This window comes from Mercenaria mercenaria, chromosome 16 (assembly GCF_021730395.1).
Source record: "Mercenaria mercenaria strain notata chromosome 16, MADL_Memer_1, whole genome shotgun sequence".
NCBI lineage: Eukaryota > Metazoa > Mollusca > Bivalvia > Venerida > Veneridae > Mercenaria > Mercenaria mercenaria.
The window spans coordinates 58,507,007-58,529,072 of record NC_069376.1 but is presented as its reverse complement, the minus strand read 5'-3'; the positions used below and the strand labels follow the sequence as shown (position 1 = coordinate 58,529,072).

General features: G+C 36.0%; 1 protein-coding gene across 15 annotated transcripts in view; it reads left to right on the top strand.

The window, feature by feature from the left end:
• Nucleotides 1–22,066, top strand: part of LOC123541454 (transmembrane and coiled-coil domains protein 2-like) — a 155,369-nt gene that overhangs the window by 120,106 nt on the left and 13,197 nt on the right. For 11 of the 15 annotated variants that reach the window (XM_045326965.2, XM_045326957.2, XM_045326953.2 and 8 more), the window contains 3 exons: nucleotides 2,239–2,305; nucleotides 6,447–6,467; nucleotides 17,991–18,044. In XM_045326965.2, coding sequence (XP_045182900.2) covers nucleotides 2,239–2,305; nucleotides 6,447–6,467; nucleotides 17,991–18,044 — 142 coding nt within the window. Of the gene's footprint in view, nucleotides 1–2,238; nucleotides 2,306–6,446; nucleotides 6,468–15,003; nucleotides 15,040–17,990; nucleotides 18,045–22,066 lie in introns of all 15 variants that reach the window. The other 4 variants (XM_045326956.2, XM_053527188.1, XM_045326958.2 and 1 more) reach the window with 4 other exon arrangements.

The following is a 22,066-nucleotide window of genomic DNA, read 5'->3' as shown; positions in this document are numbered from 1 at the left end:
GCTAGCAACTTACTAAAATTTTAAGACAATTTTCATCTGGTATTTCTATATGTAGGTGTGCACACACATGTCTTGAAATTTAAACCTCTGTTTTATGTACTAAATTCAGTGAGAACATGTTTTATGTACTGAATTTAGTGAGAACATGTTTTATGTACTGAATTCAGTGAGAACATGTTTTATGTACTGAATTCAGTGAGAACATGTTTTATGTACTGAATTCAGTGAGAACATGTTTTATGTACTGAATTCAGTGAGAACATGTTTTATGTACAAAATTCAGTGAGAACATGTTTTATGTACTAAATTCAGTGAGAACATGTTTTATGTACTAAATTTAGTGAGAACATGTTTTATGTACTAAATTCAGTGAGAACACAGATACAAAGATATTTTCCTGGACAAACAGGTACTGGTACATTAATTTATTGTTAAAGCATTTTTAGCTCGACTATACGATTTAAACCTCTGTTTTATGTACTAAATTCAGTGAGAACATGTTTTATGTACTGAGTTTAGTGAGAACATGTTTTATGTACTGAATTCAGTGAGAACATGTTTTATGTACTGAATTCAGTGAGAACATGTTTTATGTACTGAATTCAGTGAGAACATGTTTTATGTACTGAATTCAGTGAGAACATGTTTTATGTACAAAATTCAGTGAGAACATGTTTTATGTACAAAATTCAGTGAGAACATGTTTTATGTACTAAATTTAGTGAGAACATGTTTTATGTACTAAATTCAGTGAGAACACAGATACAAAGATATTTTCCTGGACAAACAGGTACTGGTACATTAATTTATTGTTAAAGCATTTTTAGCTCGACTATACGAAGAATATGGAGAGCTATACTACTCACCCCGGTGTCGACGTTGGTTAAGTTTTTATAAAATGGTAATATCTTGTATACCATCAAAGGTATTTATTTCAAACATGGAACACTTTTTTATTATAACAGTCTCTATCTGTATGCAAGAATACACATCTCTGTCAAGTATTTTGGCTGAATTATGGCCCTTTTTGGAACAGGAAATTGGCTTAGTTTTCGTACAAGTCCATGTTTTGTCAAAACTATGTGCCATATGGCTTTTAAACTTTGAACACATGCTTATCATCATGATTTCCATCTGTAGGCAAGAGTACATAACTCTGTCAACTATTTTGGATGAACTATGGCCCTTTTTGGACTTGGAAGTAAGTTGAATATTTCATGCCAGTTCATATTTTGCCTAACCTATTTGTCATATGGCTTTGAAACTTTGACCACTTGTTTACCATCAATGTCTTCATATGTAGGCAAGACTACATAACTAGGACAAGAACTTTAGCTCAGTTATGGCCCTTTTTGACATAGAAATTAGTTCAGTTTTGCACACCATTCCATATTTTGTCTAAACTGTTTGATATATGGCTTTGAAACTTTGAACACTTGCTTATCATCATGGTCACACATTGCCATATAGTTCAAGACTTATTCAGATCTGCAAATACAGGTACATTGTTTGTCTTATCTATTTTTCTTCTTTTGTCTGAAAATTTCTGGTAATATTTTGACCTAATACTTCCATCAATTCTTTGAATGGTTGAGTGTGCTGTTAACAGACACCTCTTGTTGTTACTGTATTTCCTTATGCCCTTGTTGAAGGGCAGAGTTAAATGAATGTGTGTTGTTTTACCAAGTCATTTCTTGTTTTATGTTATTGTTTATTACCATGCAGAAAACATTAGTTTGTTCAAGTTAAAGTGATAAAGAAGCAATATCTTGAAGTTTGTGAATATTTCTGCATGGCATTACATTTATACATCATGAACTTTTCCTGTTTTGTAAGAAATAGATCCAAGAAATTTTGAAATTTTAAATAAGAGTAACAGATGAGGTCTTTAACATAAGAAACAAGGACAGAAGTTGCAAACACACAAACATTTGTTTTTATTTTGAAAACAAAGGGTAAGGGTAGGTAAGTTTGTCAGGCAAACCTGCCAGAGGGGGTAACAATTACACACTTGGGCCTTTCTGCAAGCTCAAATAAGTATCTAGCCATTCCTCTAGTGATTTATAGCTCACTACAGGATCAAATGCATGCAGAAGTTCCACTGTTTGGCAGATATACATGACATATATACCGACCAAACCCTGGAAATATATAGAGAGAGAATGTTACAAGGTCAGTATTGGTGCTGCTTAGTGTAAAGTTAGGTCCCTGATATGAAATCTGATTTTGTCATTTCAGAGGTGTCAGAAGATGGTCAGATGGAGGAGGGAGAAAAATCTCAGGGAGGAGGTACTCTGCCAGCCAGGTAAGTTTTCTCTTTTGTGTATAATAAATTAAATTTTGAAGGGGTGAATGCGAAAAAGTTCTAAGTGCTTCTTTATTTATATGCACTTAGAACTCTTTTGCATTGACCCCTCAATATGCTCAAGTTCATTTTCCTTCAGACAAGTAGTCACTGGACAGTGGTCAGTGACACCTGAATGATCACTGACCTGTTTAATATTCTAAAGGCATAGTGACAGGTTTGGTAATTATTAGGTATTGAGACTGTCCAGGAATATTATTGGTTGAATTGAATAAATGATCTTATTCCAACCAATCTGAGAGGGTAATACTGATACTGTCACAAGTCAGTCCAGGTCATACAGCCTGATTGGTTAGATTAGAACAGTGTATTTCTTTATATCCAATCAGAAAGCTTAAAACAAACAGATCTTTTTTGTATGGTCTCAGATATATGTTTTCATTTTGTGAATTATTATGTTGTGTGTGATTAATCTAAAAACCCATTAGGCTGTTTATTGATGTCAGAGAATTTTTTTTGTAGACCGTTTGATTTGTGTGAATTATTGTTCTGTTAGTAATTTTGATGAATGTTTCTCAGTGTTGATCAAGCTGTCGTGTCTTCTTCCATTATTCATATACATGTGTGTAGTTATGTCAGGCAAATTTTATTGATGAATTTATGTTGTTGATGCTTTATTGATCCTGTATAAAGAAGCTTTTATATCATTGTAATATAATAACAAAGTAGTTTAAGCCTTTCTGTTATATATTTCCAGAATCATTCTGTCTTCTCTTGTAATCTATAAAACCATAGAGAATTATTTTTATCAGATTTCTATTGATAGCTATTGTAGTAACCCCTACAGAACAGCCACCTTTTAAATTATATCAAGAGAGAATCAGTAGCAGATATTATACTTACAGTGATATTTTTGAACTTCATTAAATATTCAGAATTTGCTTAACATTTCACAATTTTATGGATGGGGCAGCCAGTTTTCAGTGACTACCTTTGGTAGAATTCTGTTCCCAAAAGTTGGTTTACTGAGCCTAAAGCCATTAGCTGTTTCTTTAAAAGACTGGTCACAGTAACAGTGATAAAGGTTTTTGTAAGTTCTCTGTTTAATTTGGACTTTGTTCAAACTTAGACATATGATTTTTTTTTAATCCCCCGCCACAAGTGGTGGGGGATTATAGGAATGGTCTCCGTCCGTCCGTCTGTCCATAACACTTCTGTGTCCGCTCCATATCTCCTAAACCCCTGGAAGGATTTTCATGAAACATGGGTCAAATGATAACCTCATCAAGACAATGTGCAGAACCCATGAGTCAGCCATGTCGGCTCAAGGTCAAGGTCACAACTCGAGGTCAAAGGCTTGAACCTTCCATTTTGTGTCCGCTCCATATCTCCTAAACCCCTTGAAGGATTTTCATCAAACTTGGGTCAAATGATCACCTCATCAAGACGATGTGCAGACCCATGAGTCAGCCATGCTGGCTCAAGGTCAAGGTCACAACTGAGGGTCAAAGGTTTGAGCCTTCCATTTTGTGTGCGCTCTATATCTCCTAAACCCCATGAAGGATTTTCATCAAACTTTGGTCAAATGATTACCTCATCAAGGCGATGTGCAGAACTCGTCAGCCATGCCGGCTCAAGGTCAAGGTCACAACTCAAGATCAAAGTTTTAGCCTTCCATTTTGTGTCCGCTCTATATCTCCTAAACCCTTTCAATGAATGTTATAAAACTTTGGTCAAATGATCACCTTATCAAAACGATGTGCAGAACTTATGAGTCAGCCATACTGGCTCAAGGTCAAGGTCACAGTTTAGGGTCAAATGTTTGAGCCTTCCAATTTATGTCCTCTCTGTATCTCCTAAACCCCTTGAAGGATTTTCATCAAACTTGGGGCAAATGATCACCTAATCAAGAGCTCATGAGTCAGCCATGTCAACTCAAGGTCAAGGTCACAACTCAAGGTCAAAGGTTTGAGCTCTGTATCTCCTAAACCCCTTGAAGGATTTTCATGAAAGTTGGGTCAAATGATCACCTCATCAAGACGTTGTGCAGAATTCATAAGTCAGCCATATCAGTTCAAGGTCAAGGTCACAGCTAAAGGTCAAAGGTTTACCCTTTCACTATCCATAACAGTGGCGGGGGATTTAGCTGTCTTTCAGACTGCCTTGTTAAACCAGTAAAGTACGTAAAGAGGTGGCTGTTTTCTTAAAGGAAGTAGTGCTTTACCAAATCTTCTAACAATAAATGTAAAATATTCTCTTTGATAAAACTTTTCTGTAACAGTGGACACAACTTACAATTTCTTTGTAAAGTCAAGTCTTCAGATCATCTTCTTATAAAGAGCTGTATTTATGTAAGAAAGACCTTAGATTTGTTAAGCAATATTAGTCTGCCTCTAATTCGTTTTTATGGAATAAATCCAGACTTGATGAGAATAGCCTGTTGTTGAATACACTGTTAATGGCTAAAGTGCTGTACAGACATAATGTTGTGATAATGGACTTATAGTAAACACCGAATAAAAACAATAAGAAAACAGTCTGAAATTTCAATATGTGTATGCATAGGTGTTGTCAGTCCCTGTGAAAACATTTACGAAAATATTGTTTGTCTAAGCATTATTAATCCCCCGCCGTGGCGGAGGGATTATAGGAATGGTCTGCGTTCGTCCTTCCGTCCGTAACAAAATCGTGTCCGGTCCATATCTCCTAAACCCCTTGAAGGATTTTCATGAACATTGGGTCAAATGATCACCTCATCAAGACGATGTGCAGAACCCATGAGTCAGCCTTGTCGGTTCAAGGTCAAGGTCACAACTCAAGGTCAAAGGTTTGAGCCTTCCATTTTGTGTCCGCTCTATATCTCCTAAACCCCTTGAAGGAATTTTATAAAACTTGGGTCAAATGATCACCTCATCAAGACGATGTGCACAACCCATGAGTCAGCCATGCCGGCTCAAGGTCAAGGTCACAACTCAAGGTCAAAGGTTTGAGCCTTCCATTTTGTGTCCGCTCTATATCTCTTAAACCCCTTGAAGGAATTTTATAAAACTTGGGTCAAATGATCACCTCATCAAGACGATGTGCAGAACCCATGAGTCAGTCATGCTGGCTCAAGGTCAAGGTCACAACTCAAGGTCAAAGGTTTGAGCCTTCCATTTTGTGTCTGCTCTATATCTCCTAAACCCCTTGAAGGATTTTCATCAAACTTGGGTCAAACGATCACCTCATCAAGGCAATGTGCAGAACTTATGAGTCAGCCATGTCGGCTCAAGGTCAAGGTCACAACTGAGGGTCAACGGTTTGAGCCTTCCACTTTATGTCTGCTCTATATCTCCTAAATCCTCAGTTGAAGGAATTTTATAAAACTTGGGTCAAATGATTACCTCATCAGAACGATGTGCAGAAATTATGAGTCAACCATGCCAGCTCAAGGTCAAGGTCACAACTAAGGGTCGAAGGTTTGAGCCTTCCATTTGGTGTCCACTCTGTATCTCCTTAACCCCTTGAAGGATTTTCATCAAACTTGGGTCAAATGATCACCTCATCAAGAACTCATGAGTCAGCCATGTCAACTCTAGGTCAAGGTCACAACTGAAGGTCAAAGGTTTCAGCTCTGTATCTCCTAAACCCCTTGAAGGATTTTCATGAAACTTTGGTCAAATGATCACCTTATCAAGAATTGTGCAGAATTCATGAGTCAGCCATGTCAGTTCAAGGTCAAGGTCACAGCTAAAATCAAAGGTTTACCCTTTCACTATCCATAGCAGTGGCGGGGGATTTAGCTGTCTTTCAGACTGCCTTGTTAAAATTGAAATGGCCAGTATTTTGACATAACAGGCACTTACTGAAGAATATGGTAAAAGCCCTACATGTACACATATATTTACTTTGATTTTGCACCCTGACAGACAATTAGAAAACAATTTCTTAACAATACTATGAGTATGTTGATTAATTTCATAATTGTTTTCTGATTGTCTGTCAGTGTGCAAAATAAAAGTTACCAGTACTTCAGATATGCTCAGTTGCATTGATGTTGTAAAGAAGTCCCGTTTTAAAATCACTGTTACAGAAGAGAGCAGTCATAGAGTATTTTATGCTTCTGCCATGTATTTATATTCTGATTCTCTGATTTCTCCAGATTGAAGCCTCAATATCTAAGGTAGACAACTTTGTGGGAACATCTTTTATAGACCATATATCATTTATATCATCCCACAATGCTTTTGCTATTTTTAACCCATTTGTAAGGCTATAAAAATACTGGGAAGTTTCTCAAATGTATGATTATTTTACTTCCTTTCAAAGACCTATTTATGCATATGTATCATCGGGTTTTAAAGTTAAATGCTTTTCCTATGAATTATGGCCCATTGATTTATATGACATAAAGTCTTGTGAAGAGATTCTTGTCCTTGCTTTCATCGCAAGAACTTTTGAACCGACAGAGTTGTGGCCCTTGTTATGCATAAAATGTTTGTGTTGATAATTTGTCATCAAAATCTGTATCTGTACCACTAATGAAGAGGTGATTTAGAATGGGAACTATGCAGAGAAATCCTAGGCTAATTCTTAATTTCTGTAGGGTTTATATTTGATATCAGACTGATATTAACATCTTTGGTCCTTTAAAACCATGAATGTATGTATTTGGAAATCGAGTAATATTTGCTAAAATTATAAAGAAAAAAGGAAAAAATATTGTTATAACTAATATTTTTGAGAAACTTCAAATATTTTTTCTGCCTTACATTTATATTATAATATTATCTTCTTCTAACACTTATTTTGTTATCCTGAAATTTATTTGTGTCCCACCTTTGGTGGAACGACTACAGTTACTGTAACACAGTCTATCTGTCTGTATCTGAGACTTTCTTGTCTGGCTTAAAACTTTCACTGTTAACACTCTAGAAGTCACAATTTTCACCCAGTCTTGGTTAGCTATTAGTTAGCTGCAATAAAATCTCTTTATGAAATCTAGGTCAAGATTGAATTTGTCATAAACAAGGTCACTTGGTCAAATAATAGAAACATTTTCTTAACAACCAAGAGGCCATATTTTTTACTTGATTTATTTGAAACTTGGTCTGAATGTTTTTCATTATGTAGCCTAGGTCAAGTTCAAAACTGAATCATCTCACATGTCATTAGTTCTTATTATAGAAAAATACTGTTTACACGATAGAGGCCATATTTTATACCTGATCTGTATGAAACATGTTTAGAATGTTTGACTCAGGAATCAAACAGTATATCAGTAGGTCAAGTTGTAGAAAAATACTATCAACACTCTAGATGCCATATTTTCTACCTGATCTATATGAAACCTGGTCAGAATATTTGTCTTTATGAAATCTAGAACAAGGTCATCATGACATATATTCGAGGTCAAACAGTCATAGACAGGCAGTCAACTTGGGGCCGTCATGGCCGTCTTGTTGTAATATTTAAGTATGCTTGTTCGGATATAACTGAAAAACTAAGCTGACATTAGTGATAGTGAACATTGAGAGGAAATGCATTGTGTAGGAACCATAACTACCTGTTAGAGAATTATTCTCCTTGGTTAGTTTGGTCTGATGTAATGGCTGTTGTTGACAGTGAAGTTATATAGTAGGCAACTATAATAGGCCATTAGACATCAATTCTACATAGAAAATGTTTTGATTCAGTGAAGTTCTCCGAGTACTGAACTTCTAGTTCTTCTGAGTGTTAAGACTAATGTATGAACCACTGCATTTCTTGCTTATTGAATACTTTCATACTGAATTGTAGTTTTGAAAGCTTTGATTCTGATAGCATTTTTGAAAACCTGTTGTAAATTTTCATTTCATTTTAGTTCATCTAACATAATAGGTAGTTGCATTGTTTATGGGTTACTGGTACTATATATTGGGTTTGTGGTTTTAATGTATGTATTATTTTGACATATTTGTAAGATTTTATGAACAACATTAAGAACTGTACTGGAAATTTGTTACAATTTGCATGTACCGTAGATACCCATGTATAATGCGCACCCGTGTATAATGCGTACCCCCGATTTTGGCCCAAAATCCTGGGGAAAAAACATTTTTGGTCAATTTTGAGGTCGAAAGTAGAGTTTACATCAACACCGGTAATAAATTTTATTTCCGCGGCGGAGAGCAGCATCGGTCTCGCGGTACTATCAATTTTTGTTTTCTCGAAAATAAAACCAGTAAAATATTGTTTTATTTGTTGTTTTACATTTTTAATTAACTATTTTGAATAAATAAACAGCAGCTGATTCAATATTTCGGAATGTATCTTTCAAAATGACATGAGCTTCTCAATTCAAACCAATAACAAAAGGTGTGATAGTCTTTTTGTCACGATCAAATAGCCAGTAATTACCGGCAATTAACGTGTCACCTTGTGTCAGTTATGTTGTTCACAGTTTGATCTCGGTTAAAGATAATTCTCGATCTTTAATTAGTATCATAATTTTTGTGATTTATTAACATTTCTTTCATCAAAATACTTTTAAATTTGTATGAAATTAATTTTGTTTGAAAGAAAAATAAACCATTCGATCTTTTACGGAACGTAACGGCAATCTTAGATTTTAGCGGTGACAGTAAGCGCGGGGAGTAGTTTCCCTTTACCAAAATGGCGAACATCAGTAACAAACTTGTTTTGAAGTTGGAAAATTGTCTGTACCTGTGTATTATGCACACCCACGATTCGGGGGTGGTCCCGGGGGTCAAAAAACTGCACATTATACATGGGTATCTACGGTATTAATACTTACTATTGGATAAAATTTTACATCTTTTATGTCAACTTTACACATATATACAAGAAAAGAACATTATTTAATATCAGCAGTTTTAGCATTAATTGTAGTTTTGAAACCACACTAATAGTAATATCCAAATCATAGTAACAGTAAAAACAAACGCGGATGCATGGTAGGTAGGCATTCTAATCTTTCTGTATCATCGTAATTTACACACTTACGATTGGTGGAGAGATGTGCATACAATATCCAGCATTGATAGAATAGAGACATGCATCAGACATGTATTTTTTTAATGCATGGCCGGGTTATATTTTTCTTTCTCCAGAAATACACTTAGCAATTCTGCATTTCTTTGATATTTAGAAATAGAGGTAGCCAATTAATATCCAAAAGGAGTTTTGCCATCATCACTCAGATAAAGATGCAGGGTCATATTGACATTTTACATGATGTAGTACAATTATTGTTTTCCCATATAATATATTATGTCAGAGGTTCATATTGTGGAAAGAGTTGTTAAGTACAGTTTTTGTTACCTCCCTTTATGGCTCTTGCCGTATAAGTTCATGTGCCATATTGACATTGGTACTTTTCTTTACCATGTAATCTTTCAGTCTCTCATTTTACACAACTGCTTTATTTGTATTTAATGTAAAGTTAAAAGTCTTACTGGAGATGAGCTTCATAATATAAATGAAATCTGTATAAAGGAAGGTAATATGTTAGATTAAGGAATAGAGTAGACAACACCTATTGTTTTTTGGGTCATTCAAACAAAGGTCAAGGTCACAGGGACCTGAACATGAAAATCAGTTTCTGATCAATAACTTGAGGACCATTTGTCCCAGAATGTTGAAACTTCATAGGATGATTGAACATTGAGAGCAAATGACCTTTATTGATTTTGGGCTCACTCTGGACATCAAATGTCAAGGTCACAGTGGCCTGAACATGGAAAATGTTTGCGATTAATATCTTGAGAACCACATGAACCAGAATGTTTAAACTTCATAGGATGATTGGACATGCAGAGTAGATGACCTGTATTGATTTTGGCATCACTCTGTCAAAGGTCAAGGTCACAGGGTCCAAAACATGGAAAACTATTTTCAGTCTATAACTTGAGAACCACTTGACCCAGAACATTGAAACTTCATAGGATGATTGGACATGCTGAGTAGATGATCCCTATTGCATTTCAGTCACTAAGCCAACTGTCAGTGTCTCTTTGATTTTTTGCTCCTGTCCCCAATAGACTTCTTGCCTATTACTACTAATTGCTTTGGGGGAGACATGCGCTTTTCTACAAAAGCTTCTTCTAGTTTTTATACGCCCGAAGGGACGTATTATGTTATGACGCTGGTGTCCATCTGTCCGTCCGTCCGTCCGTCTGTCCGTTAGCAATTTCGTGTCGGCTCTATAACTCTTTAACCCCTTGAAGGATTTCAAGGAAACTTTACACAAATGTTCACCACACCGAGACGATGTGCAGACTGCATGTTTTGGATGTCTCACTTCAAGGTCAAGGTCACACTTAGGAGTCAAAGGTCATATCAGTTTGTTTCGTGTCCGCTCTGTAACTCTTGAACCTCTTGAAGGATTTCAAAGAAACTTGACACAAATGTTCACCACACCAAGACGACGTGCAGAGCGCATGTTCCGGATGACTTGCTTCAAGGTCAAGGTCACACTTAGGGGTCAAAAGTCATATCAGTTTGTTTCATGTCCGCTCTGTAACTCTTGAACTGCTGGAAAGATTTCAAAGAAACTTGGCAGAAATGTTCACCACATTGTAACGATGTGCAGAGCGCATGTTCCGGGTGACTCACTTCAAGGTCAAGGTCACACTTAAGGGTCAAAGGTCATATATGACTTTGCTTTGTGTATATTGCTCTGCATTGCAGTGGTCTTGTTTTTATTTGGCAGATCTCTTTTTAGCTCATCTGATTTTTTGAAAAAAAATGATGAGTTATTGTCATCACTTGAGCGGTTGTCGGCGTCGGCATCGGTGTCGGCGTCGGCGTCGGCGTCGGCGTTGCCTGGTTAAGTTTTATGTTTAGGTCAGCTTTTCTCCTAAACTATCAAAGCTATTGCTTTGAAACTTGGAATACTTGTTCACCATCATAAGCTGACTCTGTATAGCAAGAAACATAACTCCATCTTGATTTTTGCAAGATTTATGGCCCCTTTTGTACTTAGAAAATATCAGATTTCTTGGTTAAGTTTTATGTTTAGGTCAACTTTTCTCCTAAACTATCAAAGCTATTGCTTTGAAACTTGGAATACTTGTTCACCATCATAAGCAGACCCTGTATATCAAGAAACATAACTCCATCTTGCTTTTTGCAAGAATTATTGCCCCTTTTGGACTTAGAAAATCAGTTTTCTTGGTTAAGTTTTATGTTTAGGTCAGCTTTTCTCCTAAACTGTCAAAGCTATTGCTTTAAAACTTGCAACACTTGTTCACCATCATAAGTTGACCCTGTACAGCAAGAAACATAACTCCATCCTGCTTTTTGCAAGATTTATGGCCCCTTTTGGACTTAGAAAATATCAGATTTCTTGGTTAAGTTTTATGTTTAGGTCAACTTTTTCTCTTAAACTATCAAAGCTATTGCTTTGAAACTTGCAACACTTGTTCACCATCATAAGCTGACCCTGTACAACAAGCAACATAACTCCATCCTGCTTTTTGCAATAATTATTGCCCCTTTTGGACTTAGAAAATCATTTTCTTGGTTGAGTATTATGTTTAAGTCAACTTTTCTCATAAACTATCAAAGCTATTGCTTTAAAACTTGCAACAGTTTTTCACCATCATAAGTGGACACTGAACATCAAGAAACATAACTCTATCCTGCTTTTTGCAAGAATGATGCCCCTTTTTAGACTTAGAAAATCATGGGTAGGACAATATTTCTATTACACAAAAAAAAAATCAGATGAGCGTCAGCACCCGCAAGGCGGTGCTCTTGTTTGTACTTACAATAATTTATTTTTTTTGAATTACTTCCCTTTTATGTTACTATAAATAGCTTATTTTGAAACTTTTTTCTTATTGGCCGTAGGGAAAAACTGAGACCACTTTTCTGTGGTACAACATGGATGGTACCTCCAATTTTAAGGTGTATTTTTACATACCTATACCTGATAAGGATTTTTTTGTAGACTTTGATTTTTTTTTTTGTGGACTTAGATTTGTTTTTTGAAGTTTTCCTTTTGTTGTTCCAGTCCTTTGGGGCTACAACAGTCAAGTTCTTAAAATTTTGCTCCAATCCTATGATGTAAGCCTTTGGGCGTATATTGCCCCGCATGGCGGCGCTCTTGTTTTATTAAGTTCCGCTGTCTTTTTGGAAGTAGAATATTTTTTCTGTTTGACAGTACTTTATGTTGAAATGTACTAACTTGTTTTGCAAGACACTCAGTTCGACCATGTGTTTTCCCTAAATAGCAGTTGTGTTACTTAGTAAATTTTCTATATCAATGTTCACGTTATTAGTTAAAGAACTGTTAAATTTACTGTGAAAACTGGAAGAAAAAGAATGAATTTGTTTTGGTATTAGAATGAAGATGAAAGCATTTAGTTGATTTATTAAACTTTTCTCCTTAGGCAGTTTATTAAAATTCGATATATATTTTGTGTCACATTTTGAAATCGCCATTTGATATTTTTAGCCCACCATCATCAGATGGTGGGCTATTCAAATCACTCTGTGTCCGTGGTCCGGCGTCCTTCCGTCCGTCCGTCCGTCCTTCCGTTAACAATTTCTCGTTATCGCATCTCCTCAGAAACTACCAGGGGGATTTTGACCAAACTTTGTCAGAATGATGTATTGGTACCCTAGTTGTGTCCCCCTGAAAATCAGAGTGGTTCAACAATTTTTTAGTAAGTTATGGCCCTTTGTTTATTTCTATAATTTACATAGATTTATATAGGGAAAAACTTTAAAAATATTCTTGTCCAGAACCACGGAGCCTAGGGCTTTGATATTTGGTATGAAGCATCATCTAGTGGTCCTCTACCAAGAAGATTCAAATTATTTCCCTGGGGTCTAATATGGCCCCGCCACGGGGGTCACATGGTTTATATAGACTTGTATAGGGAAAAACTTTGAAAAACCTCTTGTCCATAACCACAGGGCCTAGGGCTTTAATATTTTGTATGTGACATCATCTAGTGGTCTTCTACTAAGTTTGTTCAAATTATCCCCCTAGGATCAAATATGGCCCCGCCCCAGGGGTCACATGGTTTACATAGACTTATATAGGGAAAAACTTTGAAAATCTTCTTGTCCAAACCACAAAGCCTAGGGCTTTGATATTTGTAATGTAGCACCATTTAGTGGTTCTCTTCCAAGTTTGTTAAAATTATCCCCCTAGGGTCAAATATGGCCCGCCCTGGGGGTCACATGGTTCATATAGACATATATAGGGAAAAGCTTTTAAAAACTTCTTGTCAATAACCTACAACATTCAAATTTGGACCACATGTATGGTTTTGAGTGGCAAGATGAACTTTGACATGAGCTGACCTTGATTTTGACCTAGTGACCTACTTTCACATTTCTGTAGCTACAACCTTTAAATTTGGACCACTTGCATAGTTTTGTGCACTGAAAAAAACTTTGACCTTGACCTTGACCTAGTGACCTACTTTCACATTTTTGAAGTTACAGGCTTCAAATTTGGACCACATGCATAGTTTTGTGTTCCGTAATGTAATTTGACCTTGATTTTGACCCAGTGACCTACTTTCACATTTCTCAAGCTACAGCCTTCAAATTTGGACCACATGCATGGTTTTATGTACCGAAACAAACTTTGACCTTTACATTGACCTAGTGACCTACTTTCACATTTTGAAGGTACAGGCTTCAAATTTGGACCACATGCATAGTTCTGTATTCCGAAATACAATTTGACCTTGATTTTGACCTAGTGACCTACTTTCACATTTCTCAAGCTACAGCCTTCAAATTTGGACCACATGCATGGTTTTGTGTACCGAAACAAACTTTGACCTTTACATTGACCTAGTGACCTACTTTCACATTTTTGAAGGTACAGGCTTCAAATTTGGACCACATGCTTAGTTCTGTATTCCGAAATAAAATTTGACCTTGATTTTGACCTAATGACCTACTTTCACATTTCTCAAGCTACAGCCTTCAAATTTGGACTACTTGCATAGTTTTGTGTACTGAAATGAACTTTGACCTTAAGATTGACCTAGTGACCTACTTTTACATTTCTGTAGCTACAGGCTTCAAATTTAGACCACATGCATAGGATTGTGTACCGAAACAAACTTTGACCTTGACATTGACCTAGTGACCTACTTCCACATTTTTGAAGATACAGGCTTCAAATTTGGACCACATGCATAGATTTGTGTTGTGAAGTGAAATTTGACCTTGATTTTGACCTAGTGACCTACTTTCACATTTCTCAAGCTACAGCCTTCAAATTTGGACCACTTGCATAGTTTTGTGTACCGAAATAAACTTTGACCTTAAGATTGACCTAATGACCTACTTTCAAATTTCTCAAACTACAGCCTTCAAACTTGATGCACATGCATAGTTTTGTGTACAAAGAACTTTGTCCTTGAAATTGATCTAGTGACCTACTTTCACATTTCTCAAGCTACAGCTTTCGAATTTGGACCACATGCACAGTGTTGTGTACGGAAATGAAATTTGACCTTGAGCTAGTCAGTAAGTCTTGAAATTTGGAACACTCAAAAATGGCACATTGGTGGGCGCCAAGATCACTCTGTGATCTCTTGTGGTTATTACAAATGACTGATCTTTCTTGAAATTTATTTTGTACAGTTCAACCTCTCTAGAGGGTTGTTGTAGAGAGGTTGTTGATTTAGAGAGGTTAATTTATTAAATTTATCTAATTAGAAAGAAAATATCTGTTGTTGTAGAGATGGGTTGCCTCATCGGAGATGCTATAAACAGAGGTTATACTGATATTAGATTGTTCTTTGTTATCTGACTTTACTTTTGAAATTTGTTTATTTTTCTGTTACTTACAACACCTTCTAAAATTTTCAAGTTAAAGTAATATTGTTACGAGTTTGTTTAACCTTTACCCTGCTGAGTTTAAAAAATAGACTGGTCTATCATTCAATTTTGGCAGTACCATTTATTATTTAAAGAGGGTGTTCACTGAAAATTTATTGACTGAATAACGAACAGTGCAGACCATGATCGGCCTGCAAGGATGTGTAGGCTGATCATGGTCTGCACTGGTTGCAAAGGCAGAATCATTTGCCGCCAGCAGGGCAAAGGTTTAGTTTGTGTTCAGTTCTGAAGCACTTTAGACATTCTGGTAGCTTTATTATGAGTTTTGATACAAACCTTGAAATGCGATTTCTTGTTTTTGCATAAGTGAATCGATAAGTTCCTTGAAATTAATTCAAAGGAATTATATCATCTTTCCCTCCGGGGAGGCAAATCCTATAAACCAATATTTTTGGGAACAGATTTTATCAGCTTTAAAAACTTACATTCATTTGCAGTTATTTTTACATAAGTATGTCTCAAACCCTGTTGAAACTTTATGGAAATGTTGGTTGTTATTCTGTAAAGTTTAAAGAGAAGCTGTGGCATTTCTTGCAATTAAAAAGGCAGTTATTGTTATATCAAAGTTGAAGGGAGGTAAATGTGACTTACCACATTATTACAAAATTTGTACTGTAGTATCAATTTCTTCAACAGAGTTGTCATCTCCTGATTTTGTCAGTGTATATTATGACACTTCGCTAGACCGTAGAATTGGAGTTGATATGTTAAATGTTGAATAAATGCAGTGAAAGCACAAATCTACAAACATAATGTTTTGTTTTATGCTATTTAAAAATATTTAGAGTAGCAGTGTATAAAAGATGATGTATATAACTGTAACTAAGGTTTCCATGATTTTTAGCTCACCTGTCACAAAGTGACAAGGTGAGCTTTTGTGATCGCGCGGTGTCCGTCGTCCGTCGTCCGTGCGTCAGTGCGTCCGTGCGTCCGTAAACTTTTGCTTGTGACCACTCTAGAGGTCACAGTTTTCATGGGATCTTTATGAAAGTTGGTCAGAATGTTCATCTTGATGATATCTAGGTCAAGTTCGAAACTGGGTCACGTACCATCAAAAACTAGGTCAGTAGGTCTAAAAATAGAAAAACCTTGTGACCTCTCTAGAGGCCATATATTTCACAAGATCTTCATGAAAACTGGTCAGAATGTTTACCTTGATGATATCTAGGTCAAGTTCGAAACTGGGTCACGTGCCATCAAAAACTAGGTCAGTAGGTCAAATAGTAGAAAAACCTTGTGACCGCTCTAAAGGCCATATTTTTCATGGGATCTGTATGAAAGTAGGTCAAGTTCGAAAATGGGTAACATGCGGTCAAAAACTAGGTCAGTAGGTCTAAAAATAGAAAAACCTTGTGACCTCTCTAGAGGCCATATATTTCATGAGATCTTCATGAAATTTGGTCAGAATGTTCATCTTGATGATATCTAGGTCAAGTTCGAAAGTGGGTCACGTGCCATCAAAAACTAGGTCAGTAGGTCAAATAATAGAAAAACCTTGTGACCTCTCTAGAGGCCATATTTTTCATGGGATCTGTATGAAAGTTGGTCTGAATGTTCATCTTGATGATATCTAGTTCAAATTCGAAAGTGGGTCATGTGCCTTCAAAAACTAGGTCAGTAGGTCAAATAATAGAAAAACCTTGTGACCTCTCTAAAGGCCATATTTTTCATGGGATCTGTATGAAAATTGGTCTGAATGTTCATCTTGATGATATCTAGGTCACATTCGAAACTGGGTCAACTGCGGTCAAAAACTAGGTCAGTAGGTCTAAAAATAGAAAAACCTTGTGACCTCTCTAGAGGCCATACTTGTGAATGGATCTTCATGAAAATTGGTCAGAATGTTCACCTTGATGATATCTAGGTCAAGTTTGAAACTGGGTCACGTGCCTTAAAAAACTAGGTCAGTAGGTCAAATAATAAAAAAAAACCTTGTGACCTCTCTAGAGGCCATACTTTTCATGGGATCTGTATGAAAGTTGGTCTGAATGTTCATCTTGATGATATCTAGGTCAAGTTTGAAACTGGGTCAACTGCGGTAAAAAACTAGGTCAGTAGGTCTAAAATTATTAAAATCTTTTGACCTCTCTAGAGGCCATATTTTTCAATGGATCTTCATGAAAATTGATCTGAATGTTCACCTTGATGATATCTAGATCAGTTTCGAAACCGGGTCACGTGCGGTCAAAAACTAGGCCAGTAGGTATAAAAATAGAAAAACCTTGTGACCTCTCTAGAGGCCATATTTTTCACGAGATCTTCATGAAAATTAGTGAGAATGTTCACCTTGATGATATCTAGGTAAAGTTCAAACCAGGTCAATAGGTCAAATAATAGAAAAACCTTGTTACCTCTCTAGAGACCATATTTTTCAATGGATCTTCATGAAAATTGGTCAGAATTTTTATCTTGATAATACCTAGGTCAAGTTCAAAACTAGGTCACTATGTCAAATAATAGAAAAAACGACGTCATACTCAAAACTGGGTCATGTGGGAAGAGGTGAGCGATTCAGGACCATCATGGTCCTCTTGTTTTACCTGTTTTAAATAGGTTTGACATCAGTATGATAAAAAAAAAAAACATGCTGCAATAACTTTTGAAATGTGCATAAAACTGGTGGTCATTGTCTAATGTAAAACTTTAGTACCCATTTAAGGTTATTTAAACCAGAAAGTTTTTGAAACCTCATTTAGACTAATTTTTGTATTATAATTTTCTGCTCACAATGGGCATAAACTTAAGTGAAAGGGGGACAACTCTGTTAGAGATTTTGCTGTAGTATGGTTTCTGTGACAAGGGAGGTAATTATGTATAATATTTACAGTATTTACAGGGAAGTAACTTTCACTGGTAAAAATGAAGAAACACAGGCACCTAGGTAGGTTGTCAGATAAGGGCAACTTCTGATTGTTTTAGGCCATTATTGTAATATATTGTTTAGGCCATTTTGTGTTATTTTGTGTTTTAGGAACCAGTGTCGCTGAAATTTTGTTTATTTGGTTTTGAATCATTATTATTTTATAAGAGAAGTGATTTTTACAGCAATTCCCAAAATCCCATGCATAATTTGGTTTTTCAAAAATTCCTGCTTTGATATTCAAAACCAAGAGATAAGTTTACAGATTATTCTAAAGGTCTCCATAATATGATAATGTTCTGACTTTGAATGAATACTGTCAGTCTTATTGCAAAAAATATATTATTCTGTGTGTTAAAATTGGGAAAAACGCCATGGTAGTTGAAGAACATTTGTTCAGTTATGGATGGAATACCTTGAATTAAGAATATTTTAAGTTTCATTAGTTTATTACTTATCTAAGTTGTAAACATGTTTTACGTGAAATTTGAATATTCGTTCTTAATGTCTCATTCTTTGCCCAGTGTTTATCTGGTGTTGTTTGGCTTTTTGGCAGACTAAACCTGAGCATTGCATTTAACATATAATTGGCTTAACAACCACAAACTAGTATTTTAATCTTATTTTATTTGTCATTGAAATACAAAACACATAAATAAACAAACAGCAGCAAGTTTTAACAAAATCAGTTTAAGGTACCACCAGTGTTTGAGCACAGGGATTGTAATTCTTCCCCAGCCCCATCCAGCTCACACTTATGTTTTAACAGCAATAAAGTATAAATTAGTTTTGTTAACCATAAATCAAATTAAGGTTAATAGTTTTAATGTTATTTTGTAGACAATTTATTATATTACAGTAATGGACTGGAATGTCTAACAGAATAAAAAATAAGAACAATATTAAAAGATGATGTATTCAAACTGTTAACAGAAGTTGCCCTTGTTTCATGGACCCTGCTTGTTGTTGAGATTTGCTTGCGCTACATGTACTGTGAAATCATTAATATTCGTGGGGGACTAATTTTTGTGGATTTCGTGGTTGAGTCAATCCATGAAATTTAATCCCAACGAACAAATAAAATTCCTATTCATTTTATGTTCAAAGTTGAAATCCACGAATTCATATCCCCACGAAATTGCCCTTTTGACCAAAACCACAAAATTTCATGCCCTCGAAATTTAATGATTTTACATTTTGTTAAATATCTTAGTATTTTGACTTTTATACCTTACAGCATTCTGCACAAACAATTCCCAGTCCCATGGTAGTTCATGGTCATGGGACAATCATTGACCATGGCTGTGGTAATTGGCACCATGGTCATAAAACATGGTATCAGACCATGGTCAAAAAACCATGGTCAACCATGGTTGTGGACCACATACAACCATGGTCGACCGAGGTCCACGACCATGGTGACTATTGACTATCAAAAACTGTATAAATATGAATTTGAAAGGGTCGTGAAAATACATGACAATTGCAGTCTATATCTATTTTTGCAAGTCAGTCATTTATTTGTCATAAAATTGCTAAGATGACAACAAATTATAGTCAGACTATGAAAGTTTACCTTTGAATCTGTCTATAAAATAATGCAGGAAAACTATTCTATAACTAGGAAAACCTTTGGAGCCAAAATGCTGTCAGGCGTCTTTGGTGCATTGTAAAACTTGATAAGTGTGAAAATTACTAACATGACCATGGTAGTCCATGGTCAACAGTGGTTGAAAAAAGTTGACCACGGTAGACCATGGTCAAACTTTTGATTGTCTTGATGGTCAACCATGGCCAATTTTATCTCACCATAGTCGACCGTGGTCCTGACCATGTTTTCACCATGGTATTTGATGGTTAATCACGTTAAAACATGGTCAACCATCAAAAAACATGGTGACCATGGTCAACCATGGTCAACATTTCATCTGGGATCATCCTCCTTATATATTTGTTTGATGTAAGGCTTGTTTAATGTATAAGGCTGTCTCGAGTGTTAAATAATATGAAGATTGATTTTGTATACTTGATTGGTATGAATACAAATTTAGGAGTGATGAAAGGGGTTTTATGGGTTAATTCAAGTGGGACTTTTTAAGCTTATGTCTATATAAGGAAAGTGGGGACATGATCAATAGAAAACACCCAGTGGCCACTGAGTTTGTCCTGAAGGCAGTGCTTAAACAATTTTTATACGGCTGTCTCTGAAAGAGCGGGGCGTATTAATGTGAACACCCATGGCGGCGGTCGGAGTCCAAAGCATGTCCACTCTCTAAGTCGAACAGTTTTCATCCGATCTTCACCAAACTTGTTGACAATGTATGTGGCCATAATATCTCGGCCAAGTTCGATAGCCAGCCAAGTTGCCCCAGGCATTCTTGGACTATGGCCCTTGAATTACTTGAAAAACTGCGAATTTAGCCTTGTCCGCTCTCTAAGTGGAACAGTTTTCATCGATATTCACAAAACTTGCTGACAGTGTTTGTGGGCATAATGTCTCGGCCAAGTTCGATAACCAATCAAATTGCCCCAGGCATTTTTGGATTATGGCCCTTGAATTACTTGAAAAACTGTGAATTTAGCCTTGTCCGCTCTCTAAGTCAAACAGTTTTCATCCGATCTTCACCAAACTTGCTGACAATGTTTGTGGGCATAATATCTCCGCCAAGTACGATAACCACCCAAATCGCCCCAGGCACTCCTGGATTATGCCCCTTGAATTAGGCCAAGTTCGATGACGGGCGTATTTTGTGACAGTCTGGCACTCCTGTTCTGTTTTGATGTTATTTTGCTAAACTGCTAATATCGAAGTGCAGACGTTATTGCATTAGACTTGTACAGTTTTCCATACACTTGCATAGAATGTAAGCCTGTGATTTATAATAACATTTTTTACTTCCCTAAGAAGTAAGGTCATAATCAGATAGAATGAAGCCTTTCTGTAAAGGCTTTTAACACTGTTGATTTATATTGCTGCCATGGATGTTTTACCTCATAAAATCTATGAGAATCTGGGAGCTTTTATAATCCATATAAATTTGCATGGCTGGGTGGAGTTAATTACTTAGGCAGTCTTGCATATGTTGCTACATTGGCTTGACCAAAAAAGATAAAGAATTTTTTTATTTGTTAAAACATTTAGGTTTTGTTTACTTTACTCTATTCAGTTGTTTGGGGTCTTTAAGGTTGATACTGTGTTTGTCTTACAGTCCATGTCTCTTGTTAAAGCCCATTTACATATAGATTTATTTTGAAATAATTTGTGTAGGATGTAAATAAAGGGCAAATTTTACAAGGCCAAGACCAGTTATTTGGAGTGCAAAGAAATCTAAGCTCTTAACCACTAAGTCACAATTGAAGGGATTTTCAAATTAGTGTTGAAATATTACCAAAACTACAAGTTTCAAAGTTGAGTATCCAAGCCTCTAGCTTCATTGTCAAAGTCTTACTTACAGGTCAAAGAAAAGTTGTAGACATATTTAAAGATGTGAAGAACAAAAGATCTCTTAGCAACAGCAGTTTAACATAATAATGCCACCCTCAAAAGGAAAATATTCTCTCCCAGCTTGGGCAAGTTCTCTTGTAATTTAATCTCGTTGGAGCAAAACACATTTCAGTACTCTAAGCAGTATAAAGGTACAGATACTTCTGTATAGATCAAGGTCACTCTTGAAGGTCGAAGTAATAAGTGAGTTTGTGTCCTGTCTAGTTGTAATATGCATGAAGAGAATTTAAATGAATAACTTTAAATGATCATAGTGTTATGTACAAGACCAATGTTTAAGTCAAGGTCATTACTAAGCATCTGTTTTTAGTGTGCAAGTCTTTGAATTCAGTGATTTAAAGTAGAGGTCAGTGGGTTAAAGGTCAAGGGAACACTGACTGTACACAAAACCTCTTCTGCTCAGTATCTTGAGAACCCTTGACCTATGATTCTGCCACATGTCAGGCACATTGCCCATGGGCAGAAAATGACCATATTTCTTTTAAGGTCAAGATCATTGTAACTGTTAAAAAAAGTTCATGCTGAATAGCTTTAGAAA